Here is a 20670-nt window from a genome sequence, read left to right as displayed (position 1 = left end):
TTACATACAGAATTATTTTTTTTTTCCTACTTCTGTTGATGACTGATGACGAGTTAACGATGCTGAATTCATGAAATTTAAACTTAACTGTTTCCAACAACACATTATGGGACAACCACCCTCATAGCCCCCCATCACCAAGGGACCTATCGTAGACAACTTTTCCAAAATCAACAAGTATGAAACCCACATGACCCAATAGCAATGACGAAGTCACATGCCCCATACATCTCGAGCTTAGTCATCCCCAATAAACCGCCATGATTGCTCGATAGCCATCTGCAATAGTTCCCCAAAGAACAAGCCAACAAGAAATCGCAGCCCAACTCCTCTCACTCGAACCCCACCTTCAAGCGCTGCGAAAAGAAAAAGCAGAGGAAGAGAGAAAAAAAGGAAACAATCCGAAAGTAAACGAGAAGAAAGAAGCGAAAATACCGGGCGCAACAAAAGACAAGAAACCATATATCGAAAATGACAATAACAACATACCCCGGGGCGCTCACCTCCGATCCAAATCTCACGAATCTATCTCTATCTCGACTGCTCGCCCGTCTTGAACATAATTTGCTCTCGTCGTCTGCGGACTTGAAGCCGCTTCGTCGGTCAGAGTATCAACGTATGAGAGTGGGAGCTGTGCGTTTACTCTTTCTTTCTTTTCTTTTCTTTTCTTTTTTTACTTTGCGGCTTCTTTTTAGAAAGCTCTGTGTCGGCTTTGCTTGCTAGCTAGCCGTGATCAGTAGCTATGCTAGCTCGTGGTTGTAGCTTGACTCTCTGAGTTTCTGGCAAAGCTCGTGCTAACACTGCTCAAAACTAGAATATAGAATATGCCCGTGCTACACTCCAAGAATTAGAACGGAGTCTTCCGCAGATTAAACCAGTCGATCGTCGTCATGAAATTCAATCGGATATCACCCGGGACCGCCAGACCCTGAAACGGCTACAGAGTGTATTAAATCAGCTAAATGCTGAGGCGGAGATAAAGCTCTCCGCCGTAGGCGGGCAGGGACTGCCCGGTGCGGAGGGGATTTACGAAGATGAGGACGAGGAGTCGGTGGACGGGGAGGATTTGCTCGGGACACCGGAGGAGGGCAGTACACCCGATGAAGGACAGGAGAAAGGCACATCAGGGGATGAGAGGGAAGGAGCGGAGGCCACTGCGCAGGAGGAATCAAAGGCGATTCCTGGGCAGAGCCCTGAGTCTCTGTCGCATGAGGGAGTGGCACCGACGGCGACAGCTGACGCCACAGCTACCGCTACTACAGTTTCGCCTACGCCAACGTCTACCTTACGAAACCGAAATAATGGCCCGACAGACCTCCCAGCCACAGCAACAGGTTCCTCATTACACGAACACAACACCTCTGCACAACCACCTTCTTCCTCGACTGCCAAAATACAAGCCACTGAAGAAACACTCGACACACACCGTCGCGAACAAGAAGACATCACTAACTCTCTTCTGTCCCTTGCGACGCAGCTCAAGTCTTCATCGCAGGCTTTCCAATCCTCTCTGGAATCAGAAAAGTCTGTGTTGACCCGTGCCGTTGAGGGCCTGGACCGCACGACAGGCAATATGGAGGCTGCAGAACGACGGATGGGGATGTTGCGTCGCATGACCGAAGGCAAGGGTTGGTGGGGACGGATGATGCTCTATGCGTGGATTTTTGGGTTATGGATCGTGGCAGTCTTGATCGTACTTATCGGTCCGAAATTGCGGTTCTGATAGCTACCTTGTGTTTATAGAGCGTTTATGTATGGAGTACTGGAGTTTGGATGGGCATCACCATAGCTGAATTTTAACTTTCTCAACCACTTGATATTCATGCACATGCAGCGCTAGAGTTACATCTATGTTCAACTCGTTTTATTTACAACCTACAGGTAAATTAATACGAACAATATATTCACAATCCTTAGTTTTGACTATGACCCAATGACCGACCCGGCATGACACATGAGAAAAAGACATGATAGTCCACGTACCCTGCCATTCCCCGTGCCCGTGGCCCTGTCGTCGCTCATTGCTCCAGCGGACGTGAGGCAGGAAATATGAGTGATATAAGTACACACGAGGGCACCAAGAGATGATGGGATATCCAGCGTTCAAAACCAAAACGTAAGCTAAAGAGGAAATTGAATGAGGGATAGGGTAACCAGACACGAAATTAAATGAGAATGCTGGAGTGGAAAAAAAAAGGAAAAAAAGATAAAAGGAAAAGGCATAAATTATTCAATGTTCAACCCGCCCTCATGTAAGAGTGAGGGAACAATGAACTGCTGCTCTGTCATGGGATGGATATCGGTGATGCGGATAACAAAGAGCTGGCTAGATATCATTTCAATACAGAAGGGAAAAAAAAAAAAAAGGAAATTAGAAATAGACAAGTGAATGTCTTCAACGCCAGGTTCTTTCAGTATCACGAGGTATGACGAACACATCAAAAAGGGAAAGAGGAAAGAGGGAAAGGGAAATTATAAGTCACATAGCATACGGTCTAGATGTCGGATATTCAAACAGGCACTCAATCAAAGCACCCTAATCATTAAATCAGACCACAGAGTCGGAGGTTCTCCTGGATGATGATGTCTAAAACGATTATTAGTATAGCGCAAACAGATGGATGATATGCGGCAACTCACCATTTACTGCGGCCATGACGAACCGAATCTGTGTAGTGTCAGTAGCACACGTAAAGTGCGTGTAAATCTGCTTCTGCTCGGCTTGGTTGAGGGACACGAAGCGGTTGAGGATGTAGTCACAAGCGGCAGCGTAATCGGCACCACCCTCATAGTCAGGGAAGTAGTTCTTCATGGGGCTGACGGGCAGCTTCTCCTTGAAACGATCGATCTTGTTGAGGAAGAGAATGATGGATGTCTTGACGAACCACCGGGAGTTGCAAATGGAATCAAACAAAGTGAGAGCTTCTTGCATACGGTTAACGGTCTCATCTTCGAACAACAGCTGGTCGTACTCGGAGATGGCAACCAAGAAAAGGATCGTGGTGACATTTTCGAAACAGTGGATCCACTTCTTCCGTTCGGAACGTTGACCACCGACGTCGAACATCCGGTATGTCAAATCGCCAATGATGAATGTGGTTTCAGTGATACCGGTAGTCTTCACACGGGAACGGAGGACATCCTGGTCTGTAGGGAGATAATCGGGCTGAGCGATGCGCTCGATGGCATCAAAGTAGCTGGGGAACAATTAGCATACCGCCGGCGTTTGACCAACTGCATCGGAAAGTACTCACTATTTCGCAGAGTCGTTCAGCTGGTATTCCCGAGACCTCTTGAAGCACTCTTGCACACCGCTGTCGCGCCACAAAGCTCCAATCGCATTTCCGACCTCCGGAGGAAGGTTGTCACCTTCGATTTGAGCGGGCTGCATGAAGATGGTTTGAACGTGGTACTCGTGACGGGCATCCTCGAGAGGCAGTTCCAGAGATTCCATCGCTTCCAAAATGACTCGCATCGACTGAACCGTGTTACTGTAGATAATTTCCTTGAACGACTCTCTTTCGTCACGCGAGTATCCTCCCTCATGGATCAGTTTCATCTGCTTCAGAATTGTCGACTTGCCAGACTCTCCCGCTCCTGCATAGAAATGGTTAACACAGCCCCTAACATACGACGGTGAAAACTCAAGTAGGATCGGTTGCATACCGAGCAAAAGCATCTTGATTTCGTTGCGCTGCATCATCTTGTCGCGTTTAAGCTGGTTTTCAATCTCCTCATTACGGGCCTTCCCCTCCTTATCCTCAGTACTCATTCCGCAACCCATGTTGGCGGGTATTTAGTCAGGCGACTGGTGATGTTCAACGGTTTGTCCAAAGGGAGATGAGGTGACCGGCGTTATATTGTATTTGAAGGAATCTATTTAAATAGGCGTCAGCGAAAAGGCCGCACTTTCCACGTTTCGAAACCAAACGGCTGATAAAACAAACGTGCTCCAACACGAGGTAACCCAAACTTGACCGGAAACTATCGCGGAAAAGAAAGAAAGGTGGAATCCAGAGCCAGTTACTGCATTGACGTAAGGAGTAGCAGTTGATACATCAAGATCCCAGCTGATACAGTGAGGGTAATCAAGTCGGAAGGGGAGGGATCAACAGTTCGTTGAGCGCTGACGATGACGAGGCTACTCACCGGTCAAAAATTATCCCTCCAAAATCGAGATGATATTTTTTAGTATCGCACTCAAGGAAAAAAGATCAAAAGATTGGGATATAATTCCGGGTGGTATTATTGAAAGGCCGAATGACCACGAATGAACGGGAGTAAGGGGGAGAAAAATTCGATTATTGGAGCGCGGTCTTGAGACGGGGCGGAAAGGAGGTCAAAGGAAAGTGAAACAAATGTTACCCCGATGCTGACGAACACAAGAATTATGGCGTGCAGGATGGACGAAAAGCAGCGACCACGCAGATTAAAAAGACTATGGAAGGAGAATAAATCCTTCACCACCCGGCTGGAACCGATAAAGTGATTGATCGAAGAAAGAGGAATAGAAGGAAGAGAGAGGCTGAGAAAGATGGGCGAGGATAAGCTCAGGTAAGGGGGCTTTGGGGGAGACTCTGGAGGGGCGTCGGAGAAACGAGCGAGAGAGGAAGAGGCGAGCGAGTTGAAAGACCCAAAAAGGAGGGTGTGGGAAATGGGGATGGGGCCCGACTTGGAACTTACTGTACTAACCAGCTGCCGGAGAAGGAAACGAAGAAAAAAATTGGTTTTCAGTTTTCCTTTTCCTTCTGGAACTCTAGCCGGTGGTACATGACTGGAGCAGCAATAGGGGGGAAGTGGGGGGTTTGGTTTGGTAACGGGTAAAGCTATTAGGATTCGTTTTTCTCATTTGCTGGAACGGTCACGAAAGAGAGTGGATCTACAATATCTCGCTATCCAATAACTGCACTTGATCAAATCATCCCCTTTTTAAACGAGTGGCTCTAAGGTTCTTCTGCGATTAAAGCATCGTAGTTTTTGTGTGTTGGATTTCATGTATGATTGCAATTACACATTAGGGATATAAATATACATTTCTTCATCTTCTTCCGTAAGCTGACACCTCAGACGCTGGCCTAATGCAAAGTCCAGTCGCATCATTCGCTAAGAATATCGCCCCCATTGCAAGGCAAAACAGAGGAATCTGGAGCTGAGGCCTTAAGACCTTGCCGTGCCTGGTCTAGTAACTAGTCAGGTGTCTCCTGATCGTTACTCTAACTGGAATGACTTAATTTCCGGGCCATGCAGATCTATAATCATTCAATACAATGTCCGACTGTATAACATAAGGGTAGGCATAAGCATTGTCCCGAGCTACTCTAAGTAATCCATTCGCGTACTTCAATAGGTATGCGAGTTTCTACTAGCGACAAAGATACCAGGGAACTTAATTAAACAAAAGTATAAAAAAAAAAACTATCTTGAATAAATCCTACGTTTCTAAAGACGCTGTGCCAGACTGCCAATGTCCATTAAATTCTCGAATGACATACATAGTGGGCATTTTCAGTTTCGAAGTGCCGCCACCAGTGGAGATCTGACACCATGGAATGGCCTCAGATCGCCAGGTACAACTGATGGATTCCTGTATTGTGCAAAAGTCCCAACTTTGAAACTAGATGTTTTACTTCCACGTTCCCGGAGCCTTGGTCTTTTTCTCCCGTAGGTTATTTCTTGTACTACGACTGTTTCTTTTACTCTGGCGGTTAAGCCGACAATATCTCTATTGTCTAGTAGGAAGATGGTGTGGAGATTTCTGCGAGTGTAAGCTATTGGGGCCGAAGTGCTTCCAGCATGTAAAAATATGTATCACATACAGCATTAGTACGGTATTGTAAACTCCACTTTCAACTGCCGTTGATCTTCCACCTCTCCGCACATCTCTGAAGCTGAAGAGGAAATCGTCAACAAGCGGTGGCGTAATCCATTTTCTCATGAGTGTTACTTGGTCATCAGTCCTGCCTCCCATACTGAAGCGCCTGAAGTGTGCCATCCGCGTTTCACATTTTATCTCCCTGTCTCACAGCCTGATCGAAAAGGACTTGCAACAGTACCCTCGTATCACGCTTCATGCGAAGAAAAGCCTACTGTGGCGCCATTTATCCATGGCTCTGCTGTCTGACTAATCCTTGCGCTCCACTCTCTAGTGCTTCTAGTTAACTTCTTTGCCGCACACTATGCAAATGCTATGTGCAATCACGTTCCGAGGGAAGGTGTGATATCGCGAAAACTATGGGTCCTAAGCAAGACTATTGAGGCCGGACTTCAGGTACTAACCCATACCTATCCATGCCTTCCAGATTGGGGAGTAGCCATTGGGAGGGCATACAAAGTATGAACACTGAAGAGAACACCAATAATGTATGGGGTTAGCCATGGATACACTTGGTACTGCATTGATCCAAGAGGCTCAAAATATCGACACCAGGGAATGACACGGAAATGACTTGGTTCGAATTTTACTAGACCCTGAGTCTTGGATATCCACATTGGAGAGTAAGCCAACCCCAAAGATACTGTATGCGACGAATTACCCACTCATAATATCAATCATCAGTGACAGAGCAAGACAACTTCGCAAAATATTTGGTTAATCAGTCATATTACCTAATCTACGAGGAGCTGAGGATCGAACAGTACGTATAGGACACGACCCATAATTGCGCCAATCTATCCAATGGTTCTTGCAATCTCAATTTGTGTATCCCCTCGACGACTGTCCAATAACCTGCATAGCCTATCCTTGATCCCTGGATGCAATTGAGCCAACCGATCGCTGTTGAGGTCCACCATGCACAGTATGGTTTGCGGTCCACCCGTGGATTTTAGGGCTACCGCCTTCGATCCCCGATCCGATCTTTTTCCTCCTCCTGTCTTAAGATCTCTCGTCCAATTACCCACTTAAACATTACATCTTGGATTTTTGGTTTCATAGATCTGTTCATATTACTATTAGATTATAGACTATTTATATATCAACTTGCCCCGCCGCCAAAAATGCATGAAATGTCCCATATGGGCCCTCGGGGTGAGACCCTTTCTCAAGCACCATCGCCAAAAACCACCAATACCTAACTAACAATCTTGCAACACCAACAGCCTTCAACCACGAGCAAAGCAGCGATGCGGAAGCCGAATACGATCGTCTCCGCGGTCTAGCCCGCGAGGAGGCCGAGAAGCGCGGTTCTTGCTTCCAACGGGTGTGTGCGCATCGCATTTTTCCCTCCACGGTCCTGGTCTGATCCGAGCCAATGCAACTAATTCTCAACGACGATATCGGAACAATAGTCTCAAGAAGCGTACTCCGCAGGTGATGGCGCAAAGGCCAAGGAGTTGTCCGAGCAGGGCAAAGCCCACGGTCGCAAGATGGCGGAATACAACAAGCAGGCATCCGAATTCATCTTCCGCGAGAACAACGCCGAAGGGCGTGTGGAGCCCGATACCATCGATTTACACGGCCAATTTGTAGAAGAGGCGGAGGAGATTCTTGAGGAGCGTATCAAATATGCCAGAGAGCATGGCCAGACCCATCTGCATGTGTAAGTTATCAGGTTGTTTGTCGCTTTAATTTATGTTGCGCGGTGTTAACTTGGCTCAGCATCGTCGGCAAAGGCAACCACTCTGCCAACCACGTCCAGAAGATCAAACCCCGTGTTGAGCAAGTCTGTCGCGAACTTGGTCTCCAGTATGCGACGGAAGAGAATGCGGGACGCATTTATGTCAATCTCACCGGCGGACCGGCTGATATGTCTGAAGTTCCGGCGCACTCTGGCTATGGGCAATCACATGGTCAGTATCCAGGCCAGCAGCAACACCAACAGCCACAACAACACCAACCCCAGCAGCAGCAACACCAACAACAACAGCAACAGGACCCCGTCGAGGAGATGGTCAACGCGGTTCTCCCACGTGTGTTGCGCAAGCTGGAGAAGGCTTGCTGTATTGTTATGTAAATATCATGGGATTGGTCAACACTTATCTTCACGATCACCATGCTACGAAGGATCAGACAACCTTCGATATAATGTTACGGATATATAATCGTTGCAGGGGACGAAAATGCCTAGCTTACTGCTGGGATATTTGCATGAGAGCTTGGATTAATATACCCAGAGTGTTTAGATTCTCGCTTTACCAACCAAGTTTTTATCAAATATGATTCGCACCATTTATCTTCACCAAATTTAAAATCAACTATGCTAAATAGTGACATAAACTGATCAGACAGACACAGCCGAGCGTTCCTTATGTTCATCTTCATCATCGATTCGTTGTCCAATCTTTACAAGTGCACAAGAAACATTCAAGCTTAATACACTACCAAAAAAAATTGACGAGAACAGCGGAAGGACGAAAACCACAATAGAACCAGACTAGTCATCGGTCTTTCGAGCGTCTTTAAGAGTAGACTCGGTTATCTTATCAAGAATGGCGCGCATCGTCACTCTGTTGCCGTGGCCTTCAGGTTCCTTGCTATTATCATTTGCCTCTATCTCGGCAATAAGCGTCAATGCTCTGTCGCGTAAATCCCGGACAACATTCTGCGTGTGCGTGAAGCTTCCAGTGCTCTCCATGTATTTGACTGCGTATAGTTTGACCTCCTCATCCTTAGTTTTCTGCTTCAGGATGTTGATAAGCTGGTGATTACTCGGGTCGGAGCGAATGCTGTGAATGATGGGAAACGAAAATTTTCCCTCCGTGAGGTCCTCGCAGAGGCCTTTGTTTTTAGTGTAGGTTGTATTGGATAGGTTGAGGTAATCATCACAGATTTGGAAGATCAGCCCCAACACGTTAACCAAGCTTACGCAGTCTTTCCCCGTAGCGCTTTCGGCCTGCATTAACTTTATAGCTAATCGAAACAACCCACCGGTCTTGTTTCCAACCATCTCGAGGTATTCCTCTTCGCTGGGGCAGGTGAGGGTGTCTCGCCAGAACAGGTCCATCCCTTGACCGCGATGGAGGTTCAGTAACTCTTGAACGTAAATATCAATGGCAGCAGGGTTGTTCAGTTTTTGAACCTCTTGAAGGGCCAAGAAGTAAACATAATTCGCCGAATTGATGGTCTGAGCTGTTCCGTAGATATTATGAGCCACAGGAGCCCCGCGACGGAGAATGGAACAATCTTCAACATCATCGATCCTACAATGAGGGAGCGAAGATTAGAGTTGGCCGAGTTGGGGCGAGTGCTATGAAGATACACCTACAATAATGATGCTGTGTGAAGCATAGTTACCACCTTGGTGATTATAGCCAAACTCTCCGCGGGGACTTTCAGCCATTCATTAAATGCGTTGATAAGCTGCCGCCGTATATCCTTGCCGGGATGCTGCAGCATGTAATCATAGGGACCCAGCACGATGACCTCATTCTCCGGCGACCACTGGCCATCTTTATATTTGGTGCCATCTAGGCTGGACCGGTTGCGAGTGTGTTTGCGCCGGATGTTGGTGTTTGTCTGTAGTTGATCGCCATTTGTTTCAGGAATAGCCGCGAGGTTGGATTGCCCTGTCACGGATGGGTTTGTACTAGCTCCGTCTGTGGCACCTGCAGAGCTAGTTCGAGGGGGAATGGCTGTGGGGGGCTGAATGGAAGAAGTTTCCGACGACATGTTTTCCTGATTTGCTTCCCCATCAAGTTTCGATTTGGTGATAACTTCGGGAACGGACAGATGGCAAATGACCCAGTTATTTAAACTGACCTGGCGAGCTGCCAGACGCCTCGTGATAGACGTAAATATCTTTGTTCTGTGCCGCACAATATGAAGAGGGTGACTGCAAGAAACCTTTGTTGTATGCGGGGACAACCCAATTAGGCAGCCTGGACAATGTGACGTCGATTCATGTGATTCGTATTGTGCCCGCGGCGGTGGGATTAGTCTCGGTCACATGACATGGGGCGTGATCGAGGGACCTTGACTTGACACCCCAAGAGACTTTCCAGGTGAGTTACAGGGGCATTCTTCAAAGATGCCAGTTCCATGGATCATGCACCCCAGGCTGCAAGGAGCCTTCACAAGGGATAGTCGACTGGACAACCTAAAGGATCAGGGAAACGCAGAATTCAACAAGAATGGGCCGAGTCCGAGCAAGTTCTACTACTCATAATCCAAGGCACGACAAAACACGACATCATTAGGACCCTTTTCTTTGATAGTTGATTCTGCCAGGATGAGCTGGCGAGATGGCGCAGCTGAACTTGTCATCATCACAGTGACAGCTCAGCGCCTAACTGTCCAATGGCCTGCGAAACACTGGAGGGAGTAGCGTCCCAATTGGACATGGCCAGTCGTTTCCCGGGGCAACCATCGGGTGTGTTTGCCTGTCGGTGGGGCTCTCGCTCTCTAAATCTGACTAGTGAGGATCTCGGCCACGATCAGAAGGTGGTGTTGTCGAACTAATTTATCCTTCGAGCAAACCATTTATCACCAATAATCGAATTAAATTAAGGTACATACCTGGGCGTCTGGGCTAGCCGGATCTTGTTCTATTTTTTCCTTGTCCTACTCTCATATAGATAAGCCTCGGTGTCGCATCTTGTCGCCGAAAGCGTCGCCGAGTTAAAAAAGACTTTGTTTCCGGGTTTCTCTTGCTTCGTGTTTTTTTTTCGCCAGCAGCCATCCATTGATTATTTTTTCGGTCGCATTACGTACCCATGGAGACTTTGTTGGCGCATTCGTTCGACTACCTTTCTTCGTACGAACCAAGCAAAGTTCGCAAAGGGTTGCGCCAGGTTGAAGGTCTTCTCGCGCAAATCTGTTTATCTAAGTCGAAACAGCCGGCGTCTGATAAACGGAGGTCTTTACTATCCTTTGGAGCTCCACAACCTGTTCCCAAGGCTCTGTCCGAACTAAAAGATGACCCCGCATTTAGAGAATTTTTCAAGCTTCAAGAAGGGTTCCAATGGAATGGTACGCGCCGTTTGGTCCGATTCCATATATTACCGGATATCCGATAGACTGACAAGCTCCTCCCAGTCGCAATGCGCTTGGTAACTTGCCTTGAACACCTCCTTGGTCGAGGAAGCAATGGTACAAATGACCTTCTTATACTCTCGACACTTGACTTAATACAAGGCGCGCTTCTGCTCCACCCGCCATCGCGGACACTATTCGCGCGGGAAATTTACATGAACATACTATTGGATCTTCTGGACCCGATCAACTGCCCCGCGATTCAGTCTGCTACTCTCCTCACTCTTGTAACGGCTCTTTTGGACCATCCCGCCAACACGCGCACGTTTGAAGAGCTCGACGGGCTGCTCACCGTGACATCTCTCTTCAAGCAGCGCGCAACATCTCGCGAAGTCAAACTAAAACTTGTCGAGTTCCTCTACTTCTATCTGATGCCGGAAACACCGATGATCCCTGCAGGAGCAGGCGCCAGTGCGGCGAACGCTGCAGCGATCGGATTGCAGCGCAGTCCAACCAAGTTAGGGGGCCCAAGGCCAAGGAGTGCCAATGGCCCAGGAGCTCACCATGGAGGAAGGGGAAACAGAGATACGCGCACGACGGATGAGAAGCAAGCACTGCTCGGGAGATATCTCAACAATGTGGAAGATCTGGTTGAAGATCTAAAAGAAACAGCGCCTTTTGGAGCAACGGTTTACTAGCAGGAGCGGCGCCCTGGACTTCTCTTTTTTTCTGTCCTTTCTTTCATTCTTTCTTTGCCTTTTCCCCCTTTTTCTTCTTTCCTTTTCATTGAGCAATGGAGCGTGCATGGAATGGTATTGTTGGCTGGTCTCTCTGTGTTTTGCGTAATTCCTCGCGCTGAATTATCCTTTCCTTCTTTTCTCCTTTACCCTCTTTCCTTCCCTCCTTCCATTCTATCTCCATCCCTTTTCCTGTCTTTATGACCCTCTCTCTGATATACCATTCTCTCCCCGTCTGGCACGGCGTCTGGATCGAGAATGTGGATGAATTCTCTATTTCCTGCTTTTCCTGTCATGTCATCCTTTCCTTTCTTTTTTCCTCTACGACTTATGGGTCAGTTTGATGCATCATGTATCATATTTTTTTGGGCGGACTTTAAGAGCAATGACTACTTTTGAATGATCATATCAAGCTGAAAATTAGATATCACCATAACCACTCGAAATCCATGCCGTAGAAAATGTAGCATTGGAATTTCGGGCCTTTTGCAGGTCGGAAGACCAAAGCGATGGTGATGTTACATATTGTAGTAGCAATCCTGGAACATATTATATAAAAATTTGCGACAACCTCGGTACCAACTAATATGACTCATCTTCTCGTATAATAGCAAGCATGGTTGCCCATATAATTATCATTTTTTACAGTATATATAATATCTAAAGCCCATTATTACCTAGACAACTTCAATCAAAAATTTGTATTGAGAAACATCCCGGCGGTGCCACCCGCCGATTAATAAAGAGAAGCAAAAAACAAGGAAAAGAGGTTATCTATTCAGAACATTTTTAAGGCCCCGCAATTTACTACAATGGCTCGCACTATACAAGAAACCCTTGCCTCGGGGTCCCTTAGCGATACAGCAAGCTCCCAGAAGCCAGTACAATATGTGGAAACGGTCGAGGCATACAACAGATGGGCGGAGGTAAGCAAGTCTAAGTCGTGAAATACTTCACTCCGAAGGAAAAGCGGAATTCAAATATTTCTAAACAAATTCTAACCAAAATGCAGGTTTATGACACAGACGGCAACTTTCTACAAGCTCTCGACACCATTGAAATGCAACAACTACTGCCACAGCTCTTGAACAAAGTAGCCGCCAACACACAGCCAGGCCCGGCGAAACTAGTCGATTTAGGCTGTGGTACAGGCCGGAATACTCGCCAGCTACTGAAGTTCGCGCCTCAAGATGCCCATATCGTTGGGCTGGATGCTTCGCCGGGGATGCTGGATGTTGCTCGGACGGCTATTGATAAAGAGAAGGAATTGGATCCTTCTCTTGCTAATAGGGTCTCGTTGGAGATTTATGATTTGCTTCGATCGCCCCCGGCACCGCCAGAGTGTAGCCTGGGCGCGGCTGGTGTTATTTCAACGCTGGTTTTGGAGCATATTCCTGTGGACCGGTTCTTTGAGGGCGCGGCTGCGGTGATGAGACCTGGCGGGTATTTTCTTCTGACCAATATGCATTCTGAGATGGGGTCAATTAGCCAGGCGGGGTTTGTGGATACGGCGACTGGGACGAAGATTCGGCCGACTAGTTATTCTCACACGATTGAGGATGTGTTGGGTGCTGCTGAGAAGGCGGGCTTCGAGGTTGAAGAGTTGGGCGGGGAGCGCGTCCGCGAGAGAAAAGTAAACGAGATGATGGTACAGGATTTGGGCAAAAGAGCGAATAAGTGGATTGGTGTCACGGTGTGGTTTGGAATCTGCTTCAGAAAGCGGTTGTGATGATGTGCTACTCTTTCTTAAGCTTGATCCAGTTTTCGCTGAGAGGATTGAAAGACATGTAGGCTAGCAGTATTATACAGTAATAAATCGTTTTGATATCCAAGGTCTAGAAATATTTTAGCAACCTTTCCCGATGCTGCACAAGATTTTCATGCTTCTGCAGAAGCTCTGCGAGCCTATTGCGCTTCCATCCCATTCCCTTATCTAATATCAAATGCGTATAAGCGAAGACGCTGGCGTCGAACAAGCCTGGACTAGACCGTTCAAAGAAATGTTCATTGTTGCCTAGAAGCGTAGAGAGAGCCTCAAAGGCATCGTCTGCCTCTGCCTCCAGTGCGCTGACATCAATATATTGGGTAGTCTTCAGAAGCTCATCTCTTGCGGCCTGCTGAAGCTGAACGGCTAAAGTAGCGCGTACTAGCGAATTGCTAGTAGATGGATCCACGTAGAGCCGGCGGGCTACGGCATTGAAGTTTTCATTGTCTAAATACAAGGTATACAACTGTGTGCATGTAAGCGTCATTGTAAAACCACGGTCGGGATTTTTGCATATCAACATACCCAAGCATTCCGTAGCCGATGATCCAGTAATGATGTATATACCTCGAATCGCAAGTTCAATTGCTGCTCTTCTTCGCAGTGGACTTGTTCAATAGCCCACTTTTGTAGTTTGCTGGAAGGTATCGGGGCGTTGTTGTTGACTGGTAGGCCCGGGAGGAGGAAGGGAAGAGCACCAGTTGGTGAAGCATGATTATTCGAAGGAACAATATCAAACTCGATGCCGACAAATCTTAAGTATGCCTATGCGCACAAAGCCATTCGGGTCAGAGGCTATAAGATATAGTAGGCGCAGTGCGCTGTCCTCACATACCTGCCATTTGAGACACTGCGGATTGAATGACGGTTTGTGACTTTTCGCACCCGCCGCATCAGTAAACACAAATAACCGATTTCCAGTCCGGTTCGAAGCACCACGTTGAGGAAGGTCATTAGGAGAATAAGTGACGAGAGGGAATTGATCAAAGATGCGCTTAATCGGAGCAGGAACGGCGAAATAATCCCTGGCGCGTGAAATGCCTACATTGCCCAGCGCCTGGCCGGCGGTATCACGTCCTTCTGGAGTCATTGAAAAGAGACAACAAGGAAAGATAGACTAAAAAGAAGGTGTACAAAAAGTTCATATGTCAGTGAATTGAAAGGCCGAGGCAAGTGGAATAAGTCGACTCGGACCAGCTCTGCGTACTACGTACAAGCTTATTGCCGGACGATTTGATGATAAACTCCGATTTGCCGCGCTGCCAAGCTTCAGGCACCCCAGGCACAGATTTATGCCTCAGGCCTACAGTGCAGACCTCGGAGCCGCGCTTAGACTCGTTTCAGGTTGGATTTTGCATGTTCTTCCGATGTCCAGTCACCGAACAGCCCCCGCATCTTTAACCCTGGCGGGGTTGTCGAGTCGCCTGGACCTGTTGTCTAGCCACTGTTTACTAATTATTTTTTGGATCTCCCATTTTTGGATCTTCCTTTAGTCTTCATCCTTTCTTTCTGTGACACCCTTTATCTGTTGTCATCGCGTTCGTATATTCTTGTTCTTACCGAACGTCCGCCGCCCCGTTGAACGGGACCTCTATCGATTACTTTGTTCCTATTCCTACGTACAATCCCTGTACGGAAGGCTACTCAACTGAGGAAACTTAATCGTCTTTCTGATGAATGTCGAATCTGATCTGCACTGTGGCTTGCGATTACTGGTGGATCTGCGATAGCGCCGAGGTCGATACAGAACAGCACGAGGCACAGTTTAACCGACCCCAAGCATATTTGAGGATCGGTACTGTCTTAAGTGCGTCATTTTGAGACTTGCTTGACACAATGCCTTTGGACGAAGAAGGTGCCAAGTGGTCATGGTAAGTACTAACTTATCTGTCGTCGGCACGAGGTTACTAACCGGATACCCAGTGAACCATGTATCCGTGGCCATCGTTCCTCAAAATGTCAACATTTCGACAGATTGATGATGAAGGTACCGAAGGCCGGACGTCCACTTGCTAAATGTCCCCATCCGAAAGGGACATGTAGCTGCCAAAAGACCTATGCCTTTATGATCCGTATACCAAAAGGTGAATATCACATTCCCTTACAGAACAAGCTGTCGCTAACTACCATAAAGGCTCTACGTGTCTCTGTAGACCGGTATATCAAGTGCCTGTGGACTCAACTGAGTCCGCACCACCCACACCAACTACTCTCCCCCCTACGGCTTCACCCGCTCCTGGTAAAATCCAGAAATCAACTAGGAGGCAAATCAAAACTGCCCCGGAGAGCATTGCGAAAGCCCTAGATTCCATACCAGACTTTGGGAAACAACAGCATGAAAACGGCACTTCGAACCATATTTCCCCCTTCATGCCTCAAAATCCGGGGCTTGGATCCATGGGGAACAGTCTGCACCAGGGTATCGCTGCGACTGGCACTTTCATACCTCACCAGGCCCTCAACAACGGCGATGACTCAAAACCGCCAGGCGGAAGCTGTTGTTCTCAAAAATCACAACCACCAGTGCAAACCAAGCCACAAGCCACTTGTTGCAAGAAGCCTGAAAGTCCCATTCAGAATGGCCAGAGCGCAGAACTTACGACCGACGGATCGAGCGCGCCCTATACGCCATCTTTGAATGCGACCTCATTTACGCCTGTTTCCACACCTCAGATTCCTTCATGGCAGGACTTTAATGCAGCTGGACAAAATCACTACTACCAACCGTTTGTGTCGCACCAACAATCGACTGGGCAACCCGCATATGTGTCCGACTATACGTTACATACATCACCCAAGGCTGTTTCTATGGGCTTCCCCCATCAGGACATTACGAGCAGTAGTCTCACCCAATCTTTCGCTCCGCAACCGTTCCCACAGGATACTAATAATTCTGGCTATATGGCATCGGCAACTCTCAACAGCGATCCAACCCATAATTGCAGCTGTGGTGATAATTGCCAATGCCTGGGCTGTGCTTCTCATCCTTTCAACAATACTACAAGACAGCACGTTCAAGAAATGGGTCTTTTGGTTGCCTTTGACGGCGACGACCGGACCGTGGATAATTTGAACGGTTACCAGACCCCCTCTTTACATGGCAGACAGCATAGTGCTACACAACTGGATTATCCATATACGAACTTTAGTCACGCATTCGATAATAGTGCCCAGCATTTGATGATGCATTCCTATGGTGAACAAAACCAAACCTCACGCATACTTGGGAATGGATATTCGTCTCCGCCAGCTGAGTACCTCTCAGAGCAACAATTTATGGAGCCTTCGGAGTATTACACTCTTGAATATCCAGTGGGCTTGCCATCTGGTTGTTCTGATGTGACGGGAAGTTGTCAGTGCGGAAATGATTGTAGTTGCGTTGGCTGTCTCACGCACAGCGGGCACAATGGTCTTTCTCTTGGACCTGTTACTACCGAGGCCAGCAGTTTGTCTCCTATTGCCCCCGTGACGTCGTCGGACAACCCAGGCATCGGCGTGTCCGGGATACAGGCTTTGGATGCTATTACCGTGCCATCTACATCCCCTATGCTGTGAAAATTTCCCCATCTCGAAATACCTTGCCGCAGATGTTTCTGCTTTCTTTATCTTACACCGCGTTTCATCTTCGGCCGACCGTTAATCGTGATACCCCTGAATAGATGCTGGACATTAGATCTCTTTCGCCCCCAGTCTTCGTGTACAGTTATTTTTTCTTTTTCAATCTTCTGGGCTGCGTAGACAACGCATGCATCGGTTCATCCCCTCTCTTGCTTTCTGGCCATCATCCGATCCCTTCTGGCGACTGCCTTTACTATATCTCTGGAGAATATTCAGGCGATGCATCTCACAAGTTCCACGGATCTAGTGTCATCCGTACATGGAATAGCTTAAATTAACAATGTAATATCGGATATATTGGCCTCATCACATGTTCACATAGCTACCTCTAGCCTTTGCACGTAGTCTCAAACGAAGATACCTAGGCTACACTGGCGTATTCTTCGTAACTATTCTGTTCATTTTATACACCTGGTGATGCGAATCGAAGACGGAAACTGAAACAATGGCGGGATACAATAATGATGAATTGCATGCTAAACGGTAAACAGAGCCTAGGAATTCTTCTAAACAGCATGAATGAAGCCCTAAACTGACTTTATTCCCTCGGCTATACAGGTATCATACACAATCAAATGCTGAACCCTCTACCGACGCAGGGCGTCTCTAACGGGCGAGTCGCCACGACGGAAGGAAGCTATGTCTCATGTTAGTCAAAGTTGATACCTCTATACAAGGCAGTAGCAGGGAGTAGGAACGTACAGTCGGCCTCTTCCCAAGCACGTCCAGCACCGAAGCCTAGACCAACCCAAGCGGGCCAAGCCCTCCGCTTGAAGAGGAGCACTGAGAAAACAACACCGAAACCGAGGCCAAGGGAGGAGCGAATGATCATGGAGGAGATGGCGCGATCCCACTGTAGTTGTGAAAAAGTCCGTATTAGCCCCAATTCTGCGTGGTTGTATACTTCTTGCTCATTGGAACCCCGGAAGAGCCGAGATGGCGGGCAAAAAGACCAGAGCTTGCCATTGACGCAAGAGCATGCCGCAAAAAGAGATATAGAAGATTCAGCGGGCGATTAGTACCTTCTCATTGAGCAATGCCTCACTGACGGGCTTGGTGGCCCGGACGATCGGCTGAGATTCGTTGGAGTCGGCCATTGCGATAGATCTGAAAATCAGGGATTAGCCAAAGGTAGACATTGACGTGGATTGAAGCAGAACTGACTGTGACGAGGGACACAAAGAGGCAGTCAAGGGTTATATTCGCGGAATATTCAAGCCAAGGAGGAGGTGATGAAATCGGGTGTGATGTTCGAGCTCTGTCGGGCAAAGGCGGTCGGAAAAACTAGGCTCGGCTTGGGCTGTCGTCACGGGCTTGACTACTTTTTTTTTCTTTGGTCGGGTAGTATCAGGACGCAATGTTAACTCCGCACTGACAAAGAACAAGAGGAAAGATAGGGGAGGGCAGTTCGACACACTCTTCTCGGCATGCCTTCTTTTGCGGAGGTAAGTTAACTACTTGAGATTTTGAGTTTATCGTATGAAGTATGTTTGTTGATCTTGTCCTCTGTACAGCGTCCGCGCTCCTCTCAAGAGGCTCTTCTCCGACTTGAAAAAGGCTCGGGTTCTCCAATCAGCCAACTCAACGAGGCAGCTCAAATCATAGGACTAGATCTGGCGTTATGTGCAAGTCATCCGGAGATCAACAAAACCACCTACGTCCAAGCTCGCGCCGCTCCGAAGGAAGAATGGGTCCTCCGATGGTTATTAAAGAAGTTGAGGGCGGGGAAGAACTATCGTGTCGAGCCTGCGTCTTTTCTCCTGTTACGACAACTTATTGATCTTATTCAACCAAAGACATTAGCGACAACGCTTAAGGACCAGAAATTTTTGGCGATCCTCGACCACGCGATTACCGACTTGGAGGATGATGTATTTGCCGGTCTCGAAAATGGAATGACAGAGTTGGGCCACTCGGACTCAGAGTCTAGTAAGACTCTGAGCGATTCATCGCCTCAAAGTGATAAGAAGGGAACGAAAAGAAAGAGGACTGGCGACAGTGAACAGGACGGGATGGACATTGACGAACAGCCGCAGACGCCTACGTCGTGCTTCTTGTCCTTCATTCGTGCCTTAGATTGCTTGTACAGCTTGGTGATGCTTGCAAGTCGGACGCTTGAGATCGATGAGGTAGCCAGTTCTCATCTGAAGCATGCGCTGAAGGGTGAGCCTGAAACGGTTGCTGTAACGTTAGGGAAGTCGTTCAGACTCGCAGCTGTGGCTTCTACGCAATTTTCCAACGCGCGGAAGACGACAGATTTGCAACACCTCCTATATGTGTTTCCAGCTATCCTTGATCTATGGGATTTGAGATCTAACCGTCGTGTGGACACGGATAGTGGATCGAGTAATGTAAGTTTTGCGCCGTGCCGTATGTCGGAGGAATGTCATGCGCTAACGTTTTTAGGAATCGTTTGCCAAATATTGCTTCCAAAGTGCTCTGAGGTTGCAGCACTCTGTGAGATCTATTCAGCTTGACACTGACGAAAGGGCCCAAGTCCTGCATGGAGTTGAGCGCTTGATCGCCCTCCATGTGGTTCTTCCAGCGCGGGCCGCCTTTTTTGACAGAGGGGGATCGGGCATAGATTATTCGGCTAGCGAACCGGACTGGAGTGCTGTGAAACCTGTTTCCGATACTTTCAGGCCCATTCTTTGTGAACTCGAGCTCCCCAGTCAGAACACCAGTGGTGACATTGTCAAGAAGAAAACGTTATGGAAGACGGCAGAACTTCTGCCCGAGTTCTTCGACATCGCTTGTCGATCGGTTCCTAGGGACACCTTCCGAAGACAAACACACGATGCGCCTTGGTTGGAAACACTGTTCGTTGCAATTGCCGAGCTAGCATTTTCTATCGTGAAAGCTGAGAACACTACTACTTACCTTGCGGAATTTGTCGGTGTTTTGGAGCGGCTTTTCCGCGTCGCCCTCGACCGGAACGTGCAATTATCTTTGCATACTTTGCTCACTCATGCATCCTACACCGGCCTGCACAGAGACGGACTGTCGCAGGTTGAGTGGAGCCTAACCGCCTTATTGATTGAGCTTGGGGCCGACATATTCTTACCAAATTCTGGACTCAGTAACTCTACCCAATTGCTGGATGCGTTACTTAAAAAGATTAACCTATACTGGCGTAGCGGTGCGTCTCAAACAGGTGGCAGTTATGAGACTATCAAAAACGGCGTCTTGATTCCTTTGATGCGCGCATTTATGAGTGCCAGGGATTTAGCGGCTTTCATGCAGTTGTGGTATGAACAACTCATTGAAGTAGAAGAAGCACGGTCTCAAGACAGTAGCTTAGGCCTTTTCACTGTCTGGGAAGATGATGATGTATGCAATGTTTACGGTGATTTGATGCGCAGCCCCCTTACCCATACATATGCTTCTGCGCAAATGCATGCAGCCGCAACGGAGATCAGGGCCGAGGATGGCAAGTTTTCCAAGTCCGCCGGAGCGTATGCTCAGTTTGTCATCCTGGAAGCTGGTTTGAGAAACCGTGATTTGAATGCTACAGATTCATATGACGATCTGGTTTCCATTATTGAGACATTGAAGTCAACCTTATCCTCGAAGCAACAGCTGCATTGGAGATGGCGGTTGTGGAGGCTGGCCCGCAGCCTTCTCGAGAACAATGTACACTA

General features: G+C 47.8%; 6 protein-coding genes across 6 annotated transcripts; 4 read left to right on the top strand and 2 right to left on the bottom strand.

The window, feature by feature from the left end:
• Positions 1-2543: 2543 nt before the first annotated feature.
• On the bottom strand, positions 2544-3784 carry gpaA (guanine nucleotide-binding protein subunit alpha gpaA; the record flags this gene model as incomplete). The annotated part of the gene is made up of 4 exons (XM_001727518.3): positions 2544-2587; positions 2641-3197; positions 3255-3597; positions 3667-3784. 4 exons carry the CDS (start codon positions 3782-3784, stop codon positions 2544-2546), a joined length of 1062 nt encoding a protein of 353 aa, XP_001727570.1.
• A 3581-nt stretch (positions 3785-7365) lies between these two features.
• On the top strand, positions 7366-7952 carry AO090012000574 (Smr domain-containing protein; the record flags this gene model as incomplete). The annotated part of the gene is made up of 2 exons (XM_001727517.3): positions 7366-7538; positions 7598-7952. 2 exons carry the CDS (start codon positions 7366-7368, stop codon positions 7950-7952), a joined length of 528 nt encoding a protein of 175 aa, XP_001727569.3.
• A 420-nt stretch (positions 7953-8372) lies between these two features.
• Positions 8373-9607, bottom strand: AO090012000573 (FPP/GGPP synthase family protein; the record flags this gene model as incomplete). The annotated part of the gene is made up of 2 exons (XM_001727516.3): positions 8373-9138; positions 9204-9607. 2 exons carry the CDS (start codon positions 9605-9607, stop codon positions 8373-8375), a joined length of 1170 nt encoding a protein of 389 aa, XP_001727568.1.
• A 1370-nt stretch (positions 9608-10977) lies between these two features.
• On the top strand, positions 10978-11607 carry AO090012000572 (cell division control protein 14; the record flags this gene model as incomplete). Its single annotated transcript, XM_001727515.3, has 1 exon — positions 10978-11607. One exon carries the CDS (start codon positions 10978-10980, stop codon positions 11605-11607), a length of 630 nt encoding a protein of 209 aa, XP_001727567.3.
• An 851-nt stretch (positions 11608-12458) lies between these two features.
• Positions 12459-13375, top strand: AO090012000571 (class I SAM-dependent DNA methyltransferase; the record flags this gene model as incomplete). The annotated part of the gene is made up of 2 exons (XM_001727514.3): positions 12459-12572; positions 12659-13375. 2 exons carry the CDS (start codon positions 12459-12461, stop codon positions 13373-13375), a joined length of 831 nt encoding a protein of 276 aa, XP_001727566.1.
• Positions 13376-18456: 5081 nt separating this feature from the next.
• Positions 18457-20519, top strand: AO090012000567 (uncharacterized protein; the record flags this gene model as incomplete). The annotated part of the gene is made up of 4 exons (XM_023236541.1): positions 18457-18474; positions 18544-19380; positions 19436-20359; positions 20433-20519. The coding sequence occupies 4 exons, from the start codon at positions 18457-18459 to the stop codon at positions 20517-20519; spliced, it is 1866 nt and encodes a 621-aa protein (XP_023091459.1).
• Between the last annotated feature and the right edge of the window lie 151 nt (positions 20520-20670).

The sequence above is a fragment of the Aspergillus oryzae genome, chromosome 4, assembly GCF_000184455.2.
Source record: "Aspergillus oryzae RIB40 DNA, chromosome 4".
NCBI classification, from domain to species: Eukaryota; Fungi; Ascomycota; class Eurotiomycetes; order Eurotiales; family Aspergillaceae; genus Aspergillus; species Aspergillus oryzae.
Note: the sequence above shows the minus strand (reverse complement) of the source record. Positions and strands in the feature narration are given on the sequence as shown.